At 45.1% G+C, this 22,971-nt stretch overlaps 1 protein-coding gene across 1 annotated transcript in view; it reads right to left on the bottom strand.

Moving 5' to 3' along the window:
* dchs2 (dachsous cadherin-related 2) overlaps positions 1 to 22,971 on the bottom strand; it is a 56,933-nt gene that overhangs the window by 11,378 nt on the left and 22,584 nt on the right. Inside the window, exons 4-13 of the mRNA XM_014195589.3 lie at positions 21,155 to 21,391; positions 18,277 to 19,344; positions 17,108 to 17,298; positions 14,836 to 14,935; positions 13,004 to 13,161; positions 11,826 to 12,696; positions 10,826 to 11,065; positions 4,486 to 4,620; positions 1,217 to 1,426; positions 255 to 1,115 (exon numbers count right to left, since the gene is read on the bottom strand). Coding sequence (XP_014051064.3) covers positions 255 to 1,115; positions 1,217 to 1,426; positions 4,486 to 4,620; positions 10,826 to 11,065; positions 11,826 to 12,696; positions 13,004 to 13,161; positions 14,836 to 14,935; positions 17,108 to 17,298; positions 18,277 to 19,344; positions 21,155 to 21,391 — 4,071 coding nt within the window. The remainder of the gene's footprint in view (positions 1 to 254; positions 1,116 to 1,216; positions 1,427 to 4,485; positions 4,621 to 10,825; positions 11,066 to 11,825; positions 12,697 to 13,003; positions 13,162 to 14,835; positions 14,936 to 17,107; positions 17,299 to 18,276; positions 19,345 to 21,154; positions 21,392 to 22,971) is intronic.

Here is a 22,971-nt window from a genome sequence, read left to right as displayed (position 1 = left end):
CGCCAGTAAAGAGTTTGGATAAAGTATTGAACATACACAGCAGACTTAAGTGTTTGATTGAGCCTGACTGGAGCGCCAGATGGGCTGGGTTCCAACTTTTAGGACTATTCAATTGGCTCCATTGCAGCAGCCAAGTTCAATCAAGCACATATATGATAGAAAACAAATACTAGTTGAAACCAGATCTGGTACATATCAATGCACTTGTCTTGAATAGTTGTTCATATACTGATATTAGAGCAGTTCTTCTGTACCAGTTTTGCTGTTTTCCACCACAACTGCTTCGTAGAGCATCTCAGTGAAGTGCAGTGGCTCGTCCTCTCCCTTCAAGTGAATAAGGACCAGGCAGGTAGAGGTGAGAGCTGGCCTCCCCTGGTCTGCAGCCAACACCTGCAGGTTAGCACCCAAGAAACTCTGACTAATGGAACCATTCAATCGTATGTCTCCTGATTGACCATTGATGGTGAAAAAAGGGTTGTTTTCCACCAAGCTAAACCACACAGTCCCGTTCTCACCACGGTCACCGTCCACTGCCGTCACAGTGGCGACAATCTTGTTTGGGATCGTCTCCACGGCGACCCAGCCGATAATGGGGTTCTCCGTGCAGACGGGCGCGTTATCGTTGGCGTCCTCCACCTGCACGGTAACCGCGGTGGCGGAGCTCCGTGGACCTCTGGCACAGCTGTCGGTGGCCACGGCCCTGAAGGTGTACTGAGCACGGCTCTCCCTGTCCAAGGGCCGGGTGGTCCGAATCACACCCGTGGCGGGCTCTACCGAGAAGGCCCCCAGGGTGTCCTCAGCCAGAGAGAATGTCACCTCGCCGTTGGGGCCCTGGTCCGGGTCTCGGGCCTCCAGACGCAGCACTTCTGCCCCTGCGGGGCGCCCCTCAGCCAAGGAAGCGCGATAACTCTTGCGGTGAAATGAGGGACTGTTGTCGTTCTGGTCCAGCAGGAGCACCAGGAGCTGGGTGGAAGAGCTGAGTGGGGAGGGTTGGCCGCCGTCGCTGGCCTGGATGCAGAGGGTGTAGCTGGGCCGCTCCTCCCGGTCGAGGGCCCGCGTGGTGCTGACGGCGCCCGTGGTGGCGTGGATGGTGAAACGCCCGCCGTAGTCCTCGCCTGGTGGGATAAGTCAATACACTCTGGTTAGAATAAATCTTGTTGAAACCACCAAGTAATTTTCCACTGAAACACTGAGGTGCTCCATTTAGGAATCTCACCCTGTATGGCGTAGGTGATGGTGCCGTTGGCTCCGTGGTCTGGGTCCGAGGCCTGGGATGTGTGGATGACCCCGGGGGGCAGGTTCTCTGGCAGGCTAAGCTGAAAGGAGGCCTGCATGAACTCGGGGACGTTGTCGTTGTCATCCAGCACCGAGCATAGCACCGTGGACGTGCTGGAGAGGGGCTGGACGCCGCTATCCCGAGCCTGGACTGGTGAGGGGGACGAGGGAGATGATGCAGAGGGACAACAGGGAGAGGAAGTTGAGGGTTTAGGTCCTGTTTGAATAGGGTTGCAAAATTCCTACGTTTTCAGAAATCCCAGTTGGAAGATTCCCAGAATCATACAGAAACGATAAGGAAATCCAGAATCCCCCAACCAGGATTAAAAAAAGAAAATAGGAATTTTGGAAATCCTTTGTTTGAATATTGTTCAAACTTTCTTCATTAAATTTGTGTCATTTTGGAGACCTATCCAGAGTGACATGCAATCAGTGCATTTGACAAAAGTAGGTAAGACGGCCATATATCACGATCATTGCAAGTACAGCATTGCTCGAGAATAGCTGCGGTTTGATGCATAGATAGTTCCGTTAGTACTAGTGACAATAGAATAAAAATGCAACAGTGTGCCACCCCTCCTTGATGTGATAGCTGAACTAACAGTTGGAAAGGTGGGAGCAAGGGATCATTGTGGTTTTCACCACTTCAAGTCATTCATATCTTGACCATGTTCTGTTATAATATCCACCCTGCACAGCCAGAAGAAGACTGGCCACCCCTCATAGCCTGGTTCCTCTCTAGGTTTCTTCCTAGGTTTTTGGCCTTTCTAGGGAGTTTTTCCTAGGGAGTTTTTCCTAGCCACCGTGCTTCTTTCACATGCTTTGCTTGCTGTTTGGGGTTTTAGGCTGGGTTTCTGTACAGCACTTTGAGAATATCAGCTGATGTACGAAGGGCTATATAAAAATAAATTTGATTTGATTTGAATTTGATTCGAATGCTCTTTTTTCCCCCACAAACATTGGCATGAACAAACAGCGGTTCCTTCACAGATTTTCTTTATTTCATGAGTTCTACGTTTTGCATCCTTCACAGATTTAACAGACCAACAATTTAGCAAAAAATAGACTGTCCTTTGAAAGTCATAACTGAAGACGTACTTCTTTCACAGCTTCTCTCTACATTGTATCAACATCTTATATTGCCCACCCACCCCTCCCCCCAAAAATGCTGATATGAAACAGATTTTTTTTTCAGGGTTCATTTTCCCCCTTGTTTTAATCTGACCGTACCAGTGGAAAATTGGCCCGACGTCTCTTGGTATTTCACAATCATCACCGGGTCGATTCTGGCACGACTTCAAATCACGGCTTTCCTGTGATTATATTTCCTTAGATTTTAATTGTTCAAACTCCCTCCAGACTGTACAAATATCGTCATGTGCACATCTGAAGGCAGTTTATCACAAAATATTATTGCATATTTTGGATGTAATTGTATTCTTGTGGGGGGGGGCACAAAAAAATACCCTAGTCCAAGGCATAAAAGAGTCTTAAATAGCACCCTATTCCCTATAAGCAGTGCACTAGGGAATCAGGTACCATTTTGGACGTACCCTTGTAACGTCTAGCCTCAACATCAATCAAATCTGGTGAATAATGTTGCTTTCAAAAAGTGGGTAGACCGAGTTCTTTATGACTCTGGCTGTGAACCATAACACAAAAAAGAGAGATTGAAAGAGGGCGAGAGAGAGTGGTGGTGAGAGAACAAAAATCGGGAGAGAGGGACAGCGCAAGAGAGCGAGGAAGGAGTGAGCACAAGAAAGAGAGAATGAGAGAGGGAGCGAGAGAGAACATGAGAAAGAGAGAAAGAAGGAGCGAAAGAAAGCAACAAAGAGAGGGAGAGAGAAGGAGCAAGAGGGGAAAAAAATTCTAGATATTTTATTAAGCCCTATGGTGGAAACAGATGTGACAAGCCCTAAACGATGCCCTAAATGAGAGAGGACTGTCGTATGGGATAACTGTCTCCACATATCGCATGGTGGGGGTTTTAAATATTACTGAGTCGGATGCAAAGGATTAACTTCAGGCACCAGACAAGGCCCAAAAATCCTCATCATTTGCATGAAGAGACAGAGATATCGTGAAGTACAGTACCAGTCAAAAGTTTGGACACACCTACTCCATCAAGGGTTTTTAATAATTTTTACTATTTTCTACATTATAGAATAATAGTGCAGACATCAAAGCTATGAAATAACATTTGGAATCATGTAGTAAACCAATTTATTTTTAACAAATCAAAATATATGCCAAGAGTACAAAGCTGTCATCAAGACAAAGGGTGGCAACTTTGAAGAATATCAAATATATTTTGATTTGTTTGACACTTCTTTGGTTACTACATGATTACACGTGTTATTTCATATAGTTTTGATGTCTTCACTATTATTCTACAATGTAGAAAATAGTAAAAATAAAGAAAAACCCTGGAATGAGAAGGTGTCCAAACTTTTGACTGGTACTATACATGTTACCTCAATTACCTTGACTAACCAGCACATTGTACCAGTTCCCCCTGTACATAGCCTCATTACTGTTACTTTATTGTGGCTCTTTAATAATTTTTTTAACTTCAGTTTATTTTAGTAAATACTTTAAGAGACTTATTTTTCTTAAACTGCATTGTAAGGGATTGTAAGTAAGCATTTCACTGTAAGGTCTACTACACCTGTTGTATTCGGCACATGTGACAAAAACAATTTGATTTGAAAATGGGGCTATAATTCCACTCTCTGGCTGATATTCCCAGATATGCCCCCCCAACTCTGGACATCGCTGAACTGCAATCCACCCTTATACAGTCTTTGGGTGGAACTTTCTCACTGCAGAGAAACTATTTGGTAAATATCGACCAACTAAAGTGAGTGTGTCTAATTATTTATGTTACTTATATACTCTGTGTGTGTGTAATTGAGATGAGCATTGGTTGACTTACAAAATGCACCATGACAGTTACAGTATATTTCTGTAGTTCTTTCATGGTAATTCAACAGTTGTTGAAAGGTGCAGTGCAACTTCAACTTTCCCAGAGACTCAATGAACCAACCACAAGCCAGTCTACACACACAAAAATAATCATTCAAGATTGACTCAACGGCTCCATTTACAAAAAAGCCTCCATTTACTTTTTTGTAAATGGAGGCTACCGGAAATGAAAGTGACAAACTGCACATTCAACAGTAATGAGTTTCTGTGTGTAATGTGTATAACCTCTGAGGGTGAAGTGCTGGTGCAGCTCCCTGTCCAGTTGAGAGGTGGTACTCATCTCTCCAGAATGGGGGTCGATGGAGAAGAAGTCGTAGCCCGGCCCGGGCAACAGGCTGTACCACACTGCAGCATTCTCTTCTGTGGTAGAGAGATGGATGGACAGTTGGTTACAGCTAGAGTACTGTTCACATCAATATCAGATGCATGGTACACAAAATAATTAAATATTTCAAATACTTTCAGCGTTTGCTTGAACCTGCCTTGAGTGCCAGATAGGCAGGGTTTGGACTTGTGGTTCCATTGTGCCACACATGCTCAATCAAGCAGAAATGAAGTATTTGAAAGAAAACATAATTTGAACTCTGGTCCGGCACACACACGAAAACAGTATAAAGGTTGAGGGCACATAGCCATGGCACCATCCGTCCAGCTCATGGTTTGAATCAAAGGCATTCAAAACAAGGAACATGTAATAAATAGGACATTGTTCAATAAATGGCAGGTATGCGCATAAAAACCATCCATTTCAATATTAACAACCCTTGCTACGACTAGTCTAGCGCTCCAACATTTCCCACCAAAATTCACTCATGCTTTCCATCAAAACCAATGAACTACTTTTTTCTTCTGGCAATATGATGGATGATAACCCAGCAAATTCCACTTGGCTCCATTTAGACATCTTGGGGCTGTGTCCTAAACAGCATCCTATTCCCTTTATAGCACACTACTTTTGACCAGACCAAAAGTAGTGCACTATATACACAGAATAGGGTGCCATTTCAGGTCAAATGAAGTGCACTACACCATAGGGAACAGGGAGCCATTTGGGACACAACCACACTTGAAGTTTAGGGGTGCATTAATAAACATTCCGCTCTGACGTCGCTGTTTAGCATCACGTTAGGTCAGCCCATGTACGCGTCACAAATGGCAGGGAATACGGTGCCATGTTTAGGGGCCTGTCTGGAGAGAAAGAGGCGTTTGGGACAAGGGGCCTTATCTGATTCCCAGATTGAAACCAGTGCTAACAGGGGTAAATCACCTCGAGATATGATCTGTCACTTAAATAAAGGAAAAAAACAAATGAAAATATTTGGCTAACCTTCACATGAGCCCCACCAAGTGATACGGTATGATTCAATGCTAGTGGATCACCCATGCACACAACCTCGAAATCCCCCCCCCCCCCCAATCATCTCACTCGCCTCCCCCTAGTCCCAGGCACAAAACGGATGAAAAATGGGGACATGGGTAGGTACATGTCCAATAGGAAACACTTGTTTTCCATTGGAAAACATTTTGCTACGGCGTGCCCTAATGAACACAACCCAGGTTGGTGGTTTCGAGGAAGAACAGGGAGAGGTGGTAGTAGGGAAAGTGCTGCTAGTAGAGTACCAAACAGATACAGACTGATGTCCCTGACCGAGTTATAGCCCCTCCAGCCCTCCCGACATAGAGGTCAAGTGGTAGAGCAGCCCCATCAGGACCCAGCCAGCGCAGGTCTTCACATGTGGTTCACATCACCACACTTTCACGGGACAACTATAACTCAACCACTAATTGTCAGGGGTGACTGTGGGGTATATTCTCTTCCCTGTCTAGTGGCCCTGGTGATTACAGTGGATGGTTTTGTACAGTTTTTATTACACACACAAAAGTACAGGGTCACTTAAATGTCCTTGTTTTTGAAAGAAAAGCAAAGAAATTGTCCATTAAAATATCAAATTGACCAGAAATACAGTGTTGACATTGTTAATGTGGTAAATGACTACTGTAGCTGGAAACAGCAGATTTTATACCGAATATCTACATAAGCGTTCAGAGGCCCATTATCAGCAACCATCACTCCTGTGTTCCAATGTCACGTTGTGTTAGCTCATCCAAGTTTATCATTTTAAAAGGCTAATTGATCATTAGAAAACCCTTTTGCAATTATGTTAGCACAGCTGAAAACTGTTGTCCTGATTAAATAAACAACAAAACTGGCCTTCTTTAGACTAGTTGAGTATCTGGAGCATCAGCATTTGTGGGTTCGATTACAGGCTCAAAATGGCTAGAAAGAAATAACTTTCTTCTGAAACTTGTCAGTCCATTCTTGTTCTGAGAAATTAAGGCTATTCCATGAGAGAAATTGCCAAGAAACTGAAGATCTGTGTACTACTCCCTTCACAGAACAGCGCAAACTGTCTCTAACCAGAATAGAAAGAGGAGTGTGAGGACTCGGTGCACAACTGAGGACAAGTACATTAGAGTGTCTAGTTTGAGAAACAGACTCCTCACAAGTCCTCAACTGGCAGCTTCATTAAATAGTACCAGCAAAACACCAGTCTCAACGTCAACAGTGAACAGTGAAGAGGCGACTGTGAGATTCTGGACTTCAAGGCAGAGCTGCAAATAAAAAGCCAAATCTCAGACTGGCCAATAAAAATAAAAGATTAAGATGGGCAAAAGACACTGGACAGAGGAACTCTGCATAGAAGGCCAGCATCCCGGAGTCGCCTCTTCACTGTTGAAATACATAAAAAGATACTTGTGGGAATACATTGAAAAACATATTTCTGCCAAACTATAAATTGTACAATAAAGTGAAGAGAAACAAGGAAAAACTCTGTCAAGCAAAATGTCAGTGAAAGATTGTAAACTCGGAGGATTTTTTACAATTATTTTGTATTTTCCACCAATAAAAACAACTATGTTATTGTTTTTATTACCAAAAAGATGGACACGCAGTTGAAGTCGGAAGTTTACATACACCTTAGCCAAATACATTTAAACTCAGTTATTCACAATTCCAGACATTTAATCCTAGTAAAAATTCCCGTCTTAGGTCAGTTAGGATCATCACTTTACTTTAAGAATGTGACATGTCAGAATAATAGTAGAGAGAACGATGTATTTCATCACATTCCCAGTGAGTCAGAAGTTTACATACACTCAATTAGTATTTGGTAGCATTGCCTTTGTTTAACTTGTTTAACTTGGGTCAAACGTTTTCGGTAGCCTTTCACAAGCTTCCCACAATAAGTTGGGTGAATTTTGTCCCATTCCTCCTGACAGAGCTGATGTAACTGAGTCAGGTTTGTAGGCCTCCTTGCTCGCACACGCTTTTTCAGTGCTCCCCAAAAATGTTCTATGGGGTTGAGATCAGGGCTTTGTGATGGCCACTCTAATACCTTGACTTTGTTGTCCTTATGCCATTTTGCCACAACTTTGGAAGTATGCTTGGGGTCATTGTCCATTTGGAAGACCCATTTGCGACCAAGCTTTAATTCCTGACTGATGTCTTGAGATGTTGCTTCAATATATCCACATCATTTTACTTCCTCATGATGCCATCTATTTTGTGAAGTGCACCAGTCCCTCCTGCAGCAAAGCACCCGCACAACATGATGCTGCCACCCCTGTGCTTCACAGTTGGGATGGTGTTCTTCAGCTTGCAAGCCTCTCCCTTTTTCCTCCAAACATAACGATGGTCATTATGGCCAAAAAGTTCTATTTTTGTTTCATCAGACCAGAGGACATTTCTCCAAAAAGTACGATCTTTGTCCCCATGTGCAGTTGCAAACCGTAGTCTGGCTTTTATACGGCGGTTTTGGAGCAGTGGCTTCTTCCTTGCCGAGTGTCCTTTCAGGTTATGTCGATATAGGACTCGTTTTACTGTGGATATAGATATTGTTGTACCCGTTTCCTCCAGCATCTTCACAAGGTCCTTTGCTGTTGTTCTGGGATTGATTTCAACTTTTCGCACCAAAGTACGTTCATCTCTAGGAGACAGAACGCGTCTCCTTCCTGAGCGGTATGACGGCTGCGTGGTGTTTATACTTGCGTACTATTGTTTGTACAGATGAACGTGGTACCTTCAGGCATTTGTAAATTGCTCCCAAGGATGAACCAGACTTGTGGAGGTCTACAATTTTTTTGGAGGTCTTGGCTGATTGCTTTGTATTTTCCCATGATGTTAAGCAAAGAGGCAATGAGTTTGAAGGTAGGCCTTGAAATACATCCACAGGTAAACCTCCAATTGACTCAAATGATGTCAATTAGCAGAAGCTTCTAAAGTCATGACATTTTCTGGGGTTTTCCAAGCTGTTTAAAGGCAGTCAATTTAGTGTATGTAAACTTCTGACCCCCTGGAATTGTGATAGATTATTTCACTTATAATTCACTGTCTGTAAACAATTGTTGGAAAATTTACTAGAAGTAGATGTCCTAACCGACTTGCCAAAACTATAGTTTGTTAACAAGAAATTTGTGGAGTGGTTGAAAAACAAGTTAATGACTCCATCCTAAGTGTATGTAAACTTCAGACTCCAGTTGTACCTAAAGCAAGGTTTGGAGTGAAGTACTGAACAACCAGTCTCTCTCTCTCTCTCTCTCCTCACAATTTCTCCAACACTGAAGCAGAAGACAAAGATCAACGGCAATTTTATTTTATCTATATCTATATATATATCTATATATATATATCTATATATATATATATATATATATATATATATCTATATATATATCTATATATATATATATATCTATATATATATATATATATATATATATATATATATATATATATATATATTCAGGCCACTCCGGAGATATGTGATTGGAGGAGACAGATGAACACTCAAGGCCTATTAGCACAGATGGTTGGGATTATGGACTCATCGTCTGTGGGACCTTTCACATCTCCTGGAGGAGCGGGGGCTTTCTGTCTGCTTGCTTTTTTTAGACACTGTTCTCACCCCCAAGAATATCTCACACACACTCATATGGACGCACAGTGAGACACGCTGAGACACAGACACACACACCTCCTTGGTGTTTAAAAAGAGCACACACCCTCCCTCGCTTCACCTTCTTCCTCAACTTTCAATATTTGGGAGAGCAATTAAGAAAATGTGATTTGGGGGACGGCGGGCTACTGCGGGGAAAAGTGTTACAATAAACAAGGGCCAACGTGTGGATGTGCGAACGTGATTAAGTTGGGTCGTGAGTGTAATTCGGTGGGATGAATGCTTGAACTAGCCTGTGCAGAGCGAAAACAAACAGTAGAAGACAAGATCAAGGGAGCGCACTGCGGCTCTCCCTCAATTTCAATCAAACCCAAAAGGATGCATCCCAAATAGCACCATGCTCCCTATGTAGTGCACTACTTTTTACCAGGGCCCATAGGAAATAAGGTGCCATGGGCCCATAGGGCACTATGTAGAGGACAGAGTGCCATTTGGGACCAAAGGAGAAGTAGAAATTCTTGACCTGTCAGGCCTCTAGGGCTCTACTGAAAACTCACAGATTGAGGCAGATTGTCAGTTAATGGTGCCCCTGTCAGTGTGATATACTGGTGATTGACATGAACCATATATGGACAGGGGGGCGAAAGGGAAAATGGGGGGGGGGGGGGGGGGGTTATGGTAGACTTGTGTGGCTTTTCAGGGAACAAGGTTACCCCATAGTTGCACCTGCTTAATACTTATTTGAGATAGCAGAAAAGATACAGGAATCTCAAATGTTTCCATAAGCTATAGATACAGTATGTCATATCAAAAGTAATTTAAACTACCATTGGACAGTGAACAGTTAGAGAGCAACATAAGAATCAAATGTGAGTATAAAAAAATTGTCCCAAACCGCAATCCAAACCATAGCCAACTTGGTTATTTTATCAAATGCAATTTTATGGTCAGGATTTTGGGTTAGAAAGAATAATCAACAGTGTTTGTTGACCACTAAATCACAGGACAGATCGGACTCGGCACAACCACAGTAAGATAGGGTCTCTCAAAGCAGAATTCATATGCTGATGCTGCCACCTAGAGCCTAAACTGATATACTGTAATGTGACCACTGTCTACATCTAAACTGTGGATGGGTTTGTCTACAATGAGTGATGTGGGCTCTAGGTTACCTACAGAATTATTCTGCTTATCGTTCTTTGTCCTGACCACCCTGAGGTTGGGGGTTTGATCCTAGGTTGATTCATAAAAACTCTAAAAATGGGACCTGCTGCCTCTGCTTGGCACGCCGCATTAAGGAGATATATTGGGGGTAAGGGGGTAGGTAAGGCCTTGTGATCTCCAGGTGGTGTACTTTTACACCAAACTGCCTTATGCTACAGAAACATGAGGCTTCTTCCCTATGGACCATTTTGGCTCAGACAAAGCTTACTTCTTCCTTTGAGATGAGGCGCTAGCTAGCGCAGAACAATATCTCCTATAAATAATTGAAGCACTGCAAATGGAGAGAAAACTGTGCGACTTGTTTTTCTGCTCTGTATTCTCCATCTGAACTGAACAATGAAACACAATTTGAAAAAAATAACAGTATCCAGAGTGGTACGTACCGGAGTCCTTGTCTGTGGCGGACACAGTGACCACGCTCTCCCCAGGCTCTCCGTTCTCGGCAACGCTGGCTGTGTAGACGTCCTGCTGGAACAGAGGAGGCTGGTCGTTCACATCCCCTACCTCCAGCATCAGGGTCTGGATAGAGGAGAGGGAGGGGAGCCCCTGGTCCGAGGCCTGGATGGTCAGGGAGTGGGAGGTCTGGAGCTCGTAGTCCAGAGGGGATGCTAGGTACAGCAGACCTACGGGGGGAGAAGAGGCGAGTTGAGACTGATGTACTGTGGCAGTGTTCCCCTGCCATTGTATTGATAGGGCGGGCCACTACCTAGCGCTGCTACCCCCCCACCTAAAGAGATTCAGTGTGTCTGAAGGGATCAGTTAGAGCAAGGCAAGGCGCAGAATCGAGCCATGATCACATAATGAGCAGTTGTTTAGGATGCAAAGTGATTCATAGATCAGGGATTCATTTGACAATTTTGATGTCAGAGGATCTGGATGTTTGCCTGGCTACCCAGGCTCCTTGCTCTGGCCAAACGCTACGCCCAAGGACATTGGTTTTATTCTTCGCAATGAGTTTGGATCTGAGTACCGCTTCACCGAATGCAAACACATTCAGCGCCGTATGATTGGTCCAATCACCAATTAGGTTGGTCGGACCAGAGCCAGAGCACACGGGTAAAGCGGCGGTTTGAAAATTCATCATCGGCTTTGATATTCTGATTGGTTAGAGACGATCCAATCTCTGAGGACTTTTTGTACAATGCCCCTTGTCACCACAAACGACTTCATTAATGGCAGTCTCAGACTAAAGTATGTAGCGAACAATAGAGCAGCAGAAGAATTTAGTGTGATTCATTAGACTACCTGGATGCTTTGCTTTGGGGGCCTTTGTGCTTCGACTGGAAATTAAACTACGGAAAGACTGTAGTGAGGTAAATGATTCCTCATACATTTTCCAGAATCCTACTTTCGTCATTCATCAAAATACTACCAAGAGCATACCTGTTTTCTCCTCCAAAGTAAAGAACCCTTCCTTGTTCCCAGAGACAAGACAATAGGTGACCTGGCCGCTTTCACCCACATCATCATCCACGCCCACCACACGATGCACCAGGCTCCCCACCTCTGCGTCCTCCATCACGAGGACCGTGTCCTGGGAGACAAACGCCGGACGGTTGTCATTCACGTCCAGCAAGAACACCTGAGCAGTCACAGTCGCAAACTTGCGGTCGACCGCCCTTGCTGCCTGGTCGGTGGCGGTGACCATGAACGTGAAGCTCACGGTCCTCTCGCGGTCCAGGGGAGTGGTCGTGGTGAGAGTGCCGGTGAGTGGATGGATGCGGAAAGGAAATGATGTGGATGACAACGATGACCCTCTTGACCTGCCCAGCTCAGGATCAAAGGTCAATGAGTAACGCAGGCCGCTGTTGGCCAGGCTCCCGTCGCCATCTTTGGCATTGAAGGCAATCACACGCGTTCCGACTTCTACGTCCTCCAGCAACCCCAACGTGATCACCTCGCAGGGGAACCAGGGCACGTGGTCGTTCACATCCTCCACCGCTACGCTCACAAATGCAGTCATGTTCGTCCCTGGTCTGGTGGCGTCCTCGCCATGTACAACCAGAAAGTAGCGTGACGTAGACTCATAGTCCAGCGGCTGGTTGAGGTACAGGTCGCCGGACGAGCTGTCCAGGCCGAAGTGAAGGACCCCGTCGCTCTCGGCGATGGAGTAACGCAGCCTGCCATTGGTTGTTGGGGATGGGGAGAGGTGGACGGAGCCGATGACAGTGCCGGGTTTGGCGTCCTCCCTCACGGAGAAGAGTCGCACACTTTGGGGGTGGGTGCCGCCGTGTTGTTTCTCTGCAGCTTGAACCTGGAAATGGGTTGAATTCAACTTCAATTCAAACCATTAAATGTCTAATTGCCAACGCAGACTCAAGTAGTGCAAATCATGTTACAAATGCAACTAAATTAAAGTAATTACACTAGAATTCCAAACCATCCACAGTAATCATCAGTTGTCTATTACATATTATAAGATAAGGTATCTTAATTGCATGATACCCTAGACAAGAGAAACTGGTAAAGGTAAATTACAAACATGTAGAGGCATGTCATAGTAGTACTCAGTGAGAACTGGGCCAATATCAATCCCATTATGCAAAAGAAGGTCAGGGCACCTGGAGGTGAATGACGGCTGTCTCCTCTAGGGGGACAGCTCCATTGTCGGTGGCAACCACTGTCAGGGTGTATTGGGCCTTGGCGTTCTGGGTGAATTCCTCCGTGCTCCGAATGTCTCCGCTCTGACTGTCTATCTCAAAGTGGCCCTGTTCCTCATCTGAGAGAGAGAAAGGTAGAGAGAAAGAGAGAAAGAAGGAAAGAAAGAAAACTACACGTCACATACAGACATAGATAAAAATGATATGTTGCTCATCTTCCTTATTTTGGATTGATGAGTATAGCTGGATCTACACAATGGCCTGGAATGAGGGCAACGTAAGACCAACTTTGCGCTCTAAAAACATTAACCCTAAAGGGCCTGAACTAACCTAAATCTTAACTTTGTGATGAACTGTCCCTTTAAGTCAAATGGTATCCGAGTAAGACCAATTAAAATAAACTCGGCAAAAAAAGAAACGCCCCTTTTTCAGGACCCTGTCTTTCAAAGATAATTCGTAAAAATCCAAATAACTTCACAGATCTTCATTGTAAAGGGTTTAAATACTGTTTCCCATGCTTGTTCAATGAACCATAAACAATTAATGAACATGCACCTCTGGAACAGTCGTTAAGACACTAACAGCTTACAGACGGTAGGCAATTAAGGACACAGTTATGAAAACTTAGGACACTAAAGAGCCCTTTCTACTGATTCTGAAAAACACCAAAAGAGAGATGCCCAGGGTCCCTGCTCATCTGCGTGAACGTGCCTTAGGCATGTTGCAAGGAGGCATGAGGCCAGGGCAATAAATTGCAATGTCCGTACTGTGAGACGCCTAAGACAGCACTACTGCCTGAGTTAGACCAAGAACACCCAATCCCTCCATCAGTGCTCAGACTGTCCGCAATAGGCTGAGAGAAGCTGGACTGAGGGCTTGTAGGCCTGTTGTAAGGCAGGTCTTCACCAGACACCACCGGTAACAACGTCGCCTATGGGCACAAACCCACCATCGCTGGACCAGACAGGACTGGCAAAAAGTGCTCTTCACTGATGAATCGTGGTTTTGCCTCACCAGGGGTGATGGTAGGATTTGTGTTTATCGTCGTAGGATTGAGCATTACAACGAGGCCTGTACTCTGGAGCGGGATCGATTTGGAAGTGGAGGATCCATCATGGTCTGGGGCGGTGTGTTACAGCATCATTAGACTGAGCTTGTCATTGCAGGCAATCTCAACGCTGTGCGTTACAGGGAAGACATCCTCCTCCCTGATGTGGTACCCTTCCTGCAGGCTCATCTTGACATGACCCTCCAGCATGACAATGCCACCAGCCATACTGCTCGTTCTGTGCATGATTTCCTGCAAGACAGGAATGTCAGTGTTCTGCCATAGCCAGCAAAGAGCCCGGATCTCAATCCCATTGAGCATGTCTGGGACCTGTTGGATCGGAGGGTGAGGACTAGGGCCATTCCCCCAAAAAATGCCCGGGAACTTGCAGGTGCCTCGGTGGAAGAGTGGGATAACATCTCACAGCAAGAACTGGCAAATCTGGTGCAGTCCATGAGGAGGAGATGCACTGCAGTACTTAATGCAGCTGGTGGCCACACCAGATACTGACGGTTACTTTTGATTTTGACCCCCCCTTTGTTCAGGGACACATTATTAAATTTCTGTTAGTCACATGTCTGTGGAACTTGTTCAGTTTATGTCTCAGTTGTTGAATCTTGTTACGTTGATACAAATATTTACACGTTAAGTTTGCTGAAAATAAACGCAGTTGACAGTGAGAGGACGTTTCTTTTTTTGCTGAGTTTATGTAAAACAATTCTGTGTTAAGATTTGAAAACATTACCTGTGGTGAGACAAAACCTGACTGTTGCATTTTCTCCTGCATCGAGGTCTTTGGCAAACATGGTGGTCACCAATGAGCCTGTGGGGAGGCCTGCCCAAACCTGAAAGAACACCAACAAGAGAATGAATGAACAAAACAAGTGTTGCTAAAAACATGTACATGCTACTGCATGCATAATTAATAACATTCATAATAGTGGGTCATTCTAAAATACTATACCGATGGACATGCAGTCAGTCAAATTAAATATTTTGAGTTAGTATACGTGACTTCACAGAAACTATATACACTGCTAAAAAAAATAAAGGGAACACTAAAATAACACATCCTAGATCTGAATGAATGAAATAATCTTATTAAATATTTTTTTCTTTACATAGTTGAATGTGCTGACAACAAAATCACACAAAAATAATCAATGGAAATCCAATTTATCAACCCATGGAGGTCTGGATTTGGAGTCACACTCAAAATTAAAGTGGAAAACCACACTACAGGCTGATCCAACGTTGATGTAATGTCCTTAGAACAAGTCAAAATGAGGCTCAGTAGTGTGTGTGGCCTCCACGTGCCTGTATGACCTCCCTACAACGCCTGGGCATGCTCCTGATGAGGTGGCAGATGGTCTCCTGAGGGATCTCCTCCCAGACCTGGACTAAAGCATCCGCCAACTCCTGGACAGTCTGTGGTGCAACGTGGCGTTGGTGGATGGAGCGAGACATGATGTCCCAGATGTGCTCAATTGGATTCAGGTCTGGGGAACGGGCGGGCCAGTCCATAGCATCAATGCCTTCCTCTTGCAGGAACTGCTGACACACTCCAGCCACATGAGGTCTAGCATTGTCTTGCATTAGGAGGAACCCAGGGCCAACCGCACCAGCATAGGGTCTCACAAGGGGTTTGAGGATCTCATCTCAGTACCTAATGGCAGTCAGGCTACCTCTGGCGTGCACATGGATGGCTGTGCGGCCCCCCAAAGAAATGCCACCCCACACCATGACTGACCCACCGCCAAACCGGTCATGCTGGAGGATGTTGCAGGCAGCAGAACGTTCTCCACGGCGTCTCCAGACTCTGTCACGTCTGTCACATGTGCTCAGTGTGAACCTGCTTTCATCTGTGAAGAGCACAGGGCACCAGTGGCGAATTTGCCAATCTTGGTGTTCTCTGGCAAATGCCAAACATCCTGCACGGTGTTGGGCTGTAAGCACAACCCCCACCTGTGGACGACGGGCCCTCATACCACCCTCATGGAGTCTGTTTCTGACCGTTTGAGCAGACACACGCACAAATGTGGCCTGCTGGAGGTCATTTTGCAGGGCTCTGGCAGTGCTCCTCCTGCTCCTCCTTGCACAAAGGCGGAGGTAGCGGTCCTGCTGCTGGGTTGTTGCCCTCCTACGGCCTCCTCCACGTCTCCTGATGTACTGGCCTGTCTCCTGGTAGCGCCTCCATGCTCTGGACACTACGCTGACAGACATCCAGAACGCCGCAGCCCGTCTGGTGTTCAACCTTCCCAAGTTCTCTCACGTCACCCCGCTCCTCCGCTCTCTCCACTGGCTTCCAGTCGAAGCTCGCATCCGCTACAAGACCATGGTGCTTGCCTACGGAGCTGTGAGGGGAACGGCACCTCCGTACCTTCAGGCTCTGATCAGGCCCTACACCCAAACAAGGGCACTGCATTCATCCACCTCTGGCCTGCTCGCCTCCCTACCTCTGAGGAAGCACAGTTCCCGCTCAGCCCAGTCAAAACTGTTCGCTGCTCTGGCACCCCAATGGTGGAACAAGCTCCCTCACCTCAAAAGTGACCAAAACATCAGCCAGGAAGCATAGGAACTGAGAAGTGGTCTGTGGTCACCACCTGCAGAACCACTCCTTTATTGGGGGTGTCTTGCTAATTGCCTATAATTTCCACCTGTTGTCTATTCCATTTGCACAACAGCATGTGAAATTTATTGTCAATCAGTGTTGCTTCCTAAGTGGACAGTTTGATTTCACAGAAGTGTGATTGACTTGGAGTTACATTGTGTTGTTTAAGTGTTCCCTTTACTTTTTTGAGCAGTGTAGTTACTTTTCTTTATCACATTTCAAAATTATAATTTCCATCAGTTGTTAATCTGCAGTTAACTTGTACAAATGAATAATCATCATCATCATCATGTTATCACAGCCATTTATAATCGAATAATATTAGTTAGAAAGTACAATTTTAAGTGTTACTTGTTTCAGCTCATGTGACGTGCTGCCTGGTGAAAATGTGTGTGTGTCTCTCTACCTGGACGTTGAGCTCCTTGCCGGAGGCGGGTAGGTGGGTGAACTGGGGCGGGTTGTCATTGATGTCGGTGACCAGGATGTGAACGGTGGCAGTGGCATTGAGGCGGGGCTGGCCCTGGTCCGTCACCATCACCTTCAGGGTGTGTCCAGCGTGCTGCTCCCGGTCCAGAGACACCCAGTTGATTATCTCCCCTGGGAGAGCAGGATGGGCAAGAGAGTGAGAAAGCATTAGTGTTAGAAATAATCATTTGGTGGGTGCTTATATTTGTCCTATTTACATGTACAAGTGTGTATTAATATGAATTTGAAATGTGTCTTTTTGCATATACTAACTACCCCCGGTCACGGCCAGGGTCTGACATTATCAACGGCGATCCTAGAGCAATTAGGGTTAAGTCCCTCGCTCAAAGGCACATTAACAGATTATTCACCTGGTTGTCTTGGGATTTGAACGAGCGACCTTTCAGTTACTAGCCCAATGCTCTAACTATTAGACTCTAACCGCTAGGCTACCTGCAACCCCATTACCATAGATAGGGTAGGCATTGGGAAATATAAGTATCTGCAATCTTGTATGAGATTCTTAAAGCTGGAATCCGTAATAGTCGACTGTTGACATCTGTTGTAATATTGCAAACAGATGTGGCAATTTAACCATTACTGATTTCAGCTTTAAAATCAGTGTTTTCCATAAGCGCTGGTCATAAGCAGTCATTGTAAATAAGAATTTGTTCCAAACTGACTTGACTAGTAGAATGAAAATTAAATGTAAAAATCATAGACCGGAGAATTTAGCTGTGTATTTGGGGTGAAATCAATGTATTAGTGGTCCAGAGGGCACCACATTTGATTTCATACTAGACAGCCCGGACCACCATGGCAGGCTACTCTTTCAATTTGACTGGCTACTCCATATTCTAGGGAAACTACCATTTAATGCCACTTCTATCATAGGCTTAAACATGATCTATGATCACTCTGCCCAGTTTGAAATGCTGTTAAAATGAATCCTTACCTGCTCCATTCCTAGGAGAAATAAATCACAAATGGATTGGTGAAAGCAAAGGTCCCACATCATAGCTTTAACACATCCAGTCATGTCAGATCAGGGATTACTTCAATGAAGGGATGAAAGGAAGTATGCACAAGTCTTTGGAAAGGGCCTCTTACCTGTTTTGGTGTTGATGCGGAAGTGTTTCCCGTCCGACAGCAGGATGTAGGACAGCTGCGCATTCTTCCTGGAGTCTCGGTCCACCGCCTGCACCGTCCCCACCAGGCCCTGGGGCGAAGGCCCCTCTTGGACCGTGAAGAAGTAGGCCAGGCTGGTGAACACTGGTGCATTGTCATTCTCATCTAGGACAAGCACGATAACATTGGTTGTAGCGGTGGTGTTAGCCATAGCTAGTGTTGTTTCATCTTGAACAGTGGCGAGGACTTTGAAGCGAAACATGGGCTCTGTTTCGTAGTCGAGGTTTTGGGAAAGAAAGAGCCACCCACTCGCGGGGTGGACTCGGAGAGGCGGAGGGGGAAAGTCTGGGTCAGGCTCCAGGGAGTAGGAGAGGACTGGATTGGGGTTGGACCCCTGTTGGTGGCTGCTGCTTCCTCGGCTTCGATGTGCCCTCACCTGGATGACCCGGGTGTCTATCTGGGTGCCCTCGCCCATTTCCACCTGGTAGACTAGTGTCTCGAAGGCCAGGGTGTCTTCAGTAGCACTGCGTGCCACATTGACCGTGAGCATCAGCGTGGCGGTGAGCGAAGGTTCGCCCATGTCCTTTGCCAGTATTTCGAAGGTGTACTTTGGTCGTGGGTCCCGAGAGAAGCTTTGGTTTAAGTACACTGTACCCTGGTCAGCATCCACATAAAATGGCACACTCCCACTAGCACTACCACGTGACAGGAAATACCGCACCCTCCCATTTGCGCCGCTGTCTGCATCGTGGGCATGGGCTATGAACAAAACCGTTCCGGGAGGCGTGTTTTGGGACACGGCGACGGTGTCTGCCATTTTGGGGAAGACAGGCGCGTTGTCGTTGATGTCAGCGATGGTGACGTTGACCTGGGTGCTGCTGTAGACGGGCGAGGCGGTGCCCGCATGGCACTGGAGCACCAGGAGGGCATAGGGCTGGGACTCGTGGTCCAGCGGGTGGCTGGTACTGATCAGGCCCGAACTGGAGTGGACAGAGAACAGACCGTGGGGGTCGCCCGATGAGATGCGGTACGACAACGAGTCCACTGAGTCTGGGATGACAAGAAAAACATTTATGAATGGATATAAATATTGAAATAAAACTAGGCCCCACAATATCAGGTATTTTTGGCTGACCTGTATAATTATTCCTATTTAGTCAAACAATGAACATAATAACTCATCAAGCAACCAATTCAACTTTCACAAAATGTGATAATGGGAATCCTCCCCCCGTGTTTTAACAGTAACTATACCCTAACAGCCAAGGGGAACAGTAAAGCTTTGAGGGGGGCTTAAGAGGGGGCTTTCCCTCCCCTCCCTAAAAGCAGACAAAACTGTGAAACATCAAGAATATCTCCAAGGGGTTAATCTGTTAACCAACGAGACAACCTTAAATGACTGTCTACTGCAGAAGAAAGGCTTAGTCGTTTAGACACACTGAAAGGAGTGACATAGCTCCTGAGCCTTCAGGTGTTAGCAAGCTACACTAACGCCTTGGACCAGAGCTAGGAGTGACACTGCTCTGAGTTGCCAGTGACGGGATAAACCAGGGAAATCGAAAAGTGGGAAACTCTCCACAGTAAGGGAATCCCCAAAGGAATTCCTCCAGGAAAAAGTACAGGTCTTATTGAAAAGCTAGTTCACTTGGATTATTGAAGATCAGGGCTCGTATTCATAAAGAATCTCAGAGTAGGATCAGTTTTATCTTAACTCCTACTCTGAGACGCTTGAATATGGGCCCTTGTCAGCTACCCACGTACAGCTAAATGATAAGAAGTGAAAAACACGTCACGTGAGAAAATCATATTTTTTAAAAGATGTGATGGCACATTATGGAGGCGATTCTAAACATTGCATTTTACAATTTATGTTGCAACTTTTCTTAAACAATACAATGTCCATGGAAAGAAGTTGCAGTAGCCTACAGTACAGTGGAATTCACTTTGGATAATGTGCCATTCTGTCCATTTCAGTTTGGTCATGCAGCATTAACAGGACAAAACGGCAGGTTTTCATATCAGCCTAATACTCATTGCCTTTGTTGGCAAATACCTCATTGCCAGTTGTATATTGTAGTCTTTATATAGTCAATCCACTAACAGACTAATACACCTGCATAGCAGACAAATCAAAACAAGGTAGAACACAGTAAAGGGTAATACCAAAATATCCCTGTGTTTATATTTTAATAGCAAAGTGTTGTGAGCCATAGGTGGTGAGAAGTTAACAGGAGGCAAGAAAATTCACATTGTGTCACAATCATTTGCACATACACTTATGGCCCTGGCAGGTGCTGAAGAGCACCAAAGCCATCCAAATCCCCTTTGTGTGATCATCCAGGGGGGAGAGAGACTTACACACACACACACATACACACACACACACCCCCGCCTCCCACCAGCCCAGCACTCACCTAAGCGCTCCGGAGTGAAGTTTCCCCCTAGGTACAGATCTATGATCAGCTTCCCCTTCCCCAATCCTAACCTTAACCATTAGTGGGGAAAATGCTAAACTGACCGAGATTAGCGTCTAAGAGCAACTTCACCCTACATCCACCTCAGCTGACAACTGCACTAAGCCTGGTCAGGAAGAAGAGGGACAGTTAAAAAAAGGGGAGTGACAGAAGTCTGTCACTTTAACAGACAAAACAAACAAGTCATGGATTACTTTCACCTACTAGTGACTGGGCCACTAGACTCATTTCGCATCTGAATGGATTAGATAGTTGTAAGCAACATAGTTGAACTGCACCTAGTCTTTCAGTGGACAAGAAAGAGACATTACCATCTGGTTTACACTGATACAACCCACACAATAAGAGCCCCATCAACATCTCACACCCGTCCATCCACTACTCACTGGCAGGGTTGAGGGCCTCCACGAGGCCCACCGGGGTACCAGGCAGGGCGTTCTCGGGCACGGTGAAGGCATAGCGTGACCTCTGAAAAACTGCTGGGGCCTGGGCACTGCGCAGGACGTTCACCGTGACCTCCGCGGGTCGGGCCGACGTCACACCCTCACTGTCCTGGGCGGTAATAGCCAGCTTGATGCTCGCAGTGCCAAGGTGGGTCAGGGTGGAGGTCAGGTAGACCACACCTGTAGAGGCAAAAGGATGAGAACGGTCAACATTTTGGATTTTTTTGTTCGAAGTAACAGGGGAAAATCAATTGCTAGAGTTACATTTGTCATTTTGTAAATTTGGAGAAAAAAATATAGAATTCAAATCAACATATCAATTTCTTTATTAATTAAATCAGGGGTATAAATCTATATTCAACTTGTTGCCATGGTAGGGAAGGATTATTCACATCATGATTGGGCTTCTTAAAACTGCAATATGTAACTTTTTGGGCGACCCGACCAAAGTCACATGGAAATGTGAGTTATAGATCTGTCACTCTCATTAAAAGCAAGTTATGAAGCGGTAGATCTGTTCAATGTGTCCTACTTCTATGCGTCCTGGTCTTAAATTTTGGTTTTGCGTCTTTTACTTTCGGTTTTGTACACCAGCTTCAAACAGCTGAAAATATTTTTGGTTATTGAAAAGATATTTCACAGCGGTCTGGATTGTACAATGATTCTTTACACCGAGTGCTTGTTTGTCACACAAACTGAAACTAGGCAAACTATTAGAATTTTAACAATCAGGAAATGGCAGAATGATTTCTGCATATTGCACCTTTAAAATTGGGCTTCTCTTGAATGGTAGATTATGTGTGGAGCACAACAGACACAGGACATATGGCCCAGGGGTCAGCTAATTTTGTCACCTGAATTCACCCTCAAATCTCACCGATTTCAGGCAGTATTGTACTGGAAAGCCTCAGTTAATAAAAGGGCTCCCACAGGGCCTGCACAGATGGCTGGAGAAATAGCAATGGTAACAATTAGCTTAGCAGTAGTTAATTAATTAATTTACCCTCAAACTATTTTTATGAGCCTGCGTCATAGTAAAACGCAAATAGACATTGTTCTGGAAACTATTGGTCAGAATTATTATAATGCTTTCATTACGACGTCATCTGTAGGAGTTCACTCGGCTCTGTAAAAATCATGTGCTTTCTGACGCCATGACACAAACATGTTAAACTGCAATAACTCTCTCTACTATACCACGGCTGTATGTTGCTTTTCAAATGGTCACCGGCTTGTACCATTATGAACGCATTCAATTGTCTTAATCATGGTAGTGTGCCATCATTTAGGACAATGGTATCTACTGCAGACTTCAAGGGCAGGCCTTCCTAAATCTGCAGCATCCCTGCTGTGAGGTGACAATAGCAATCATGTCCACTACTGGGGGCTTATGCCGAGTAAGCACTTGTTTATCGCAATGTGGCTGCTGGCATCAAATGATGCCAGGGTGCAAGTGAGACTTCTAGCTGCAGGTTATATGTTATACGTGCATGGTCAATGTGACTGACCAGCTGCGTGAAGGAATTGAGGTGAATACAGTAAATGAAGCAAGAAAAATACTCCATTGTCAAAGTCATCCACAAATGTATTTCTTAATTTTGTATTGAAAAAAAATTGTGGTGGAGTTTAGAAAGCTCGAAGGTTGACACAAGTCATACCTACAAGTAGTGTACAAATTAATAATTTGAATTCATTGACATAAGACTGACATTACAGGTGTAGTACAGGAATCTCAAACTGGCAGCCCATGAGCAAGATGC

Source organism: Salmo salar, chromosome 04, assembly GCF_965601325.2.
Source record: "Salmo salar chromosome 04, fSalSal1, whole genome shotgun sequence".
NCBI lineage: Eukaryota > Metazoa > Chordata > Actinopteri > Salmoniformes > Salmonidae > Salmo > Salmo salar.
The sequence above is the reverse complement of the archived record's forward strand: the minus strand, read 5'-3'. Positions and strand labels throughout refer to the sequence as shown.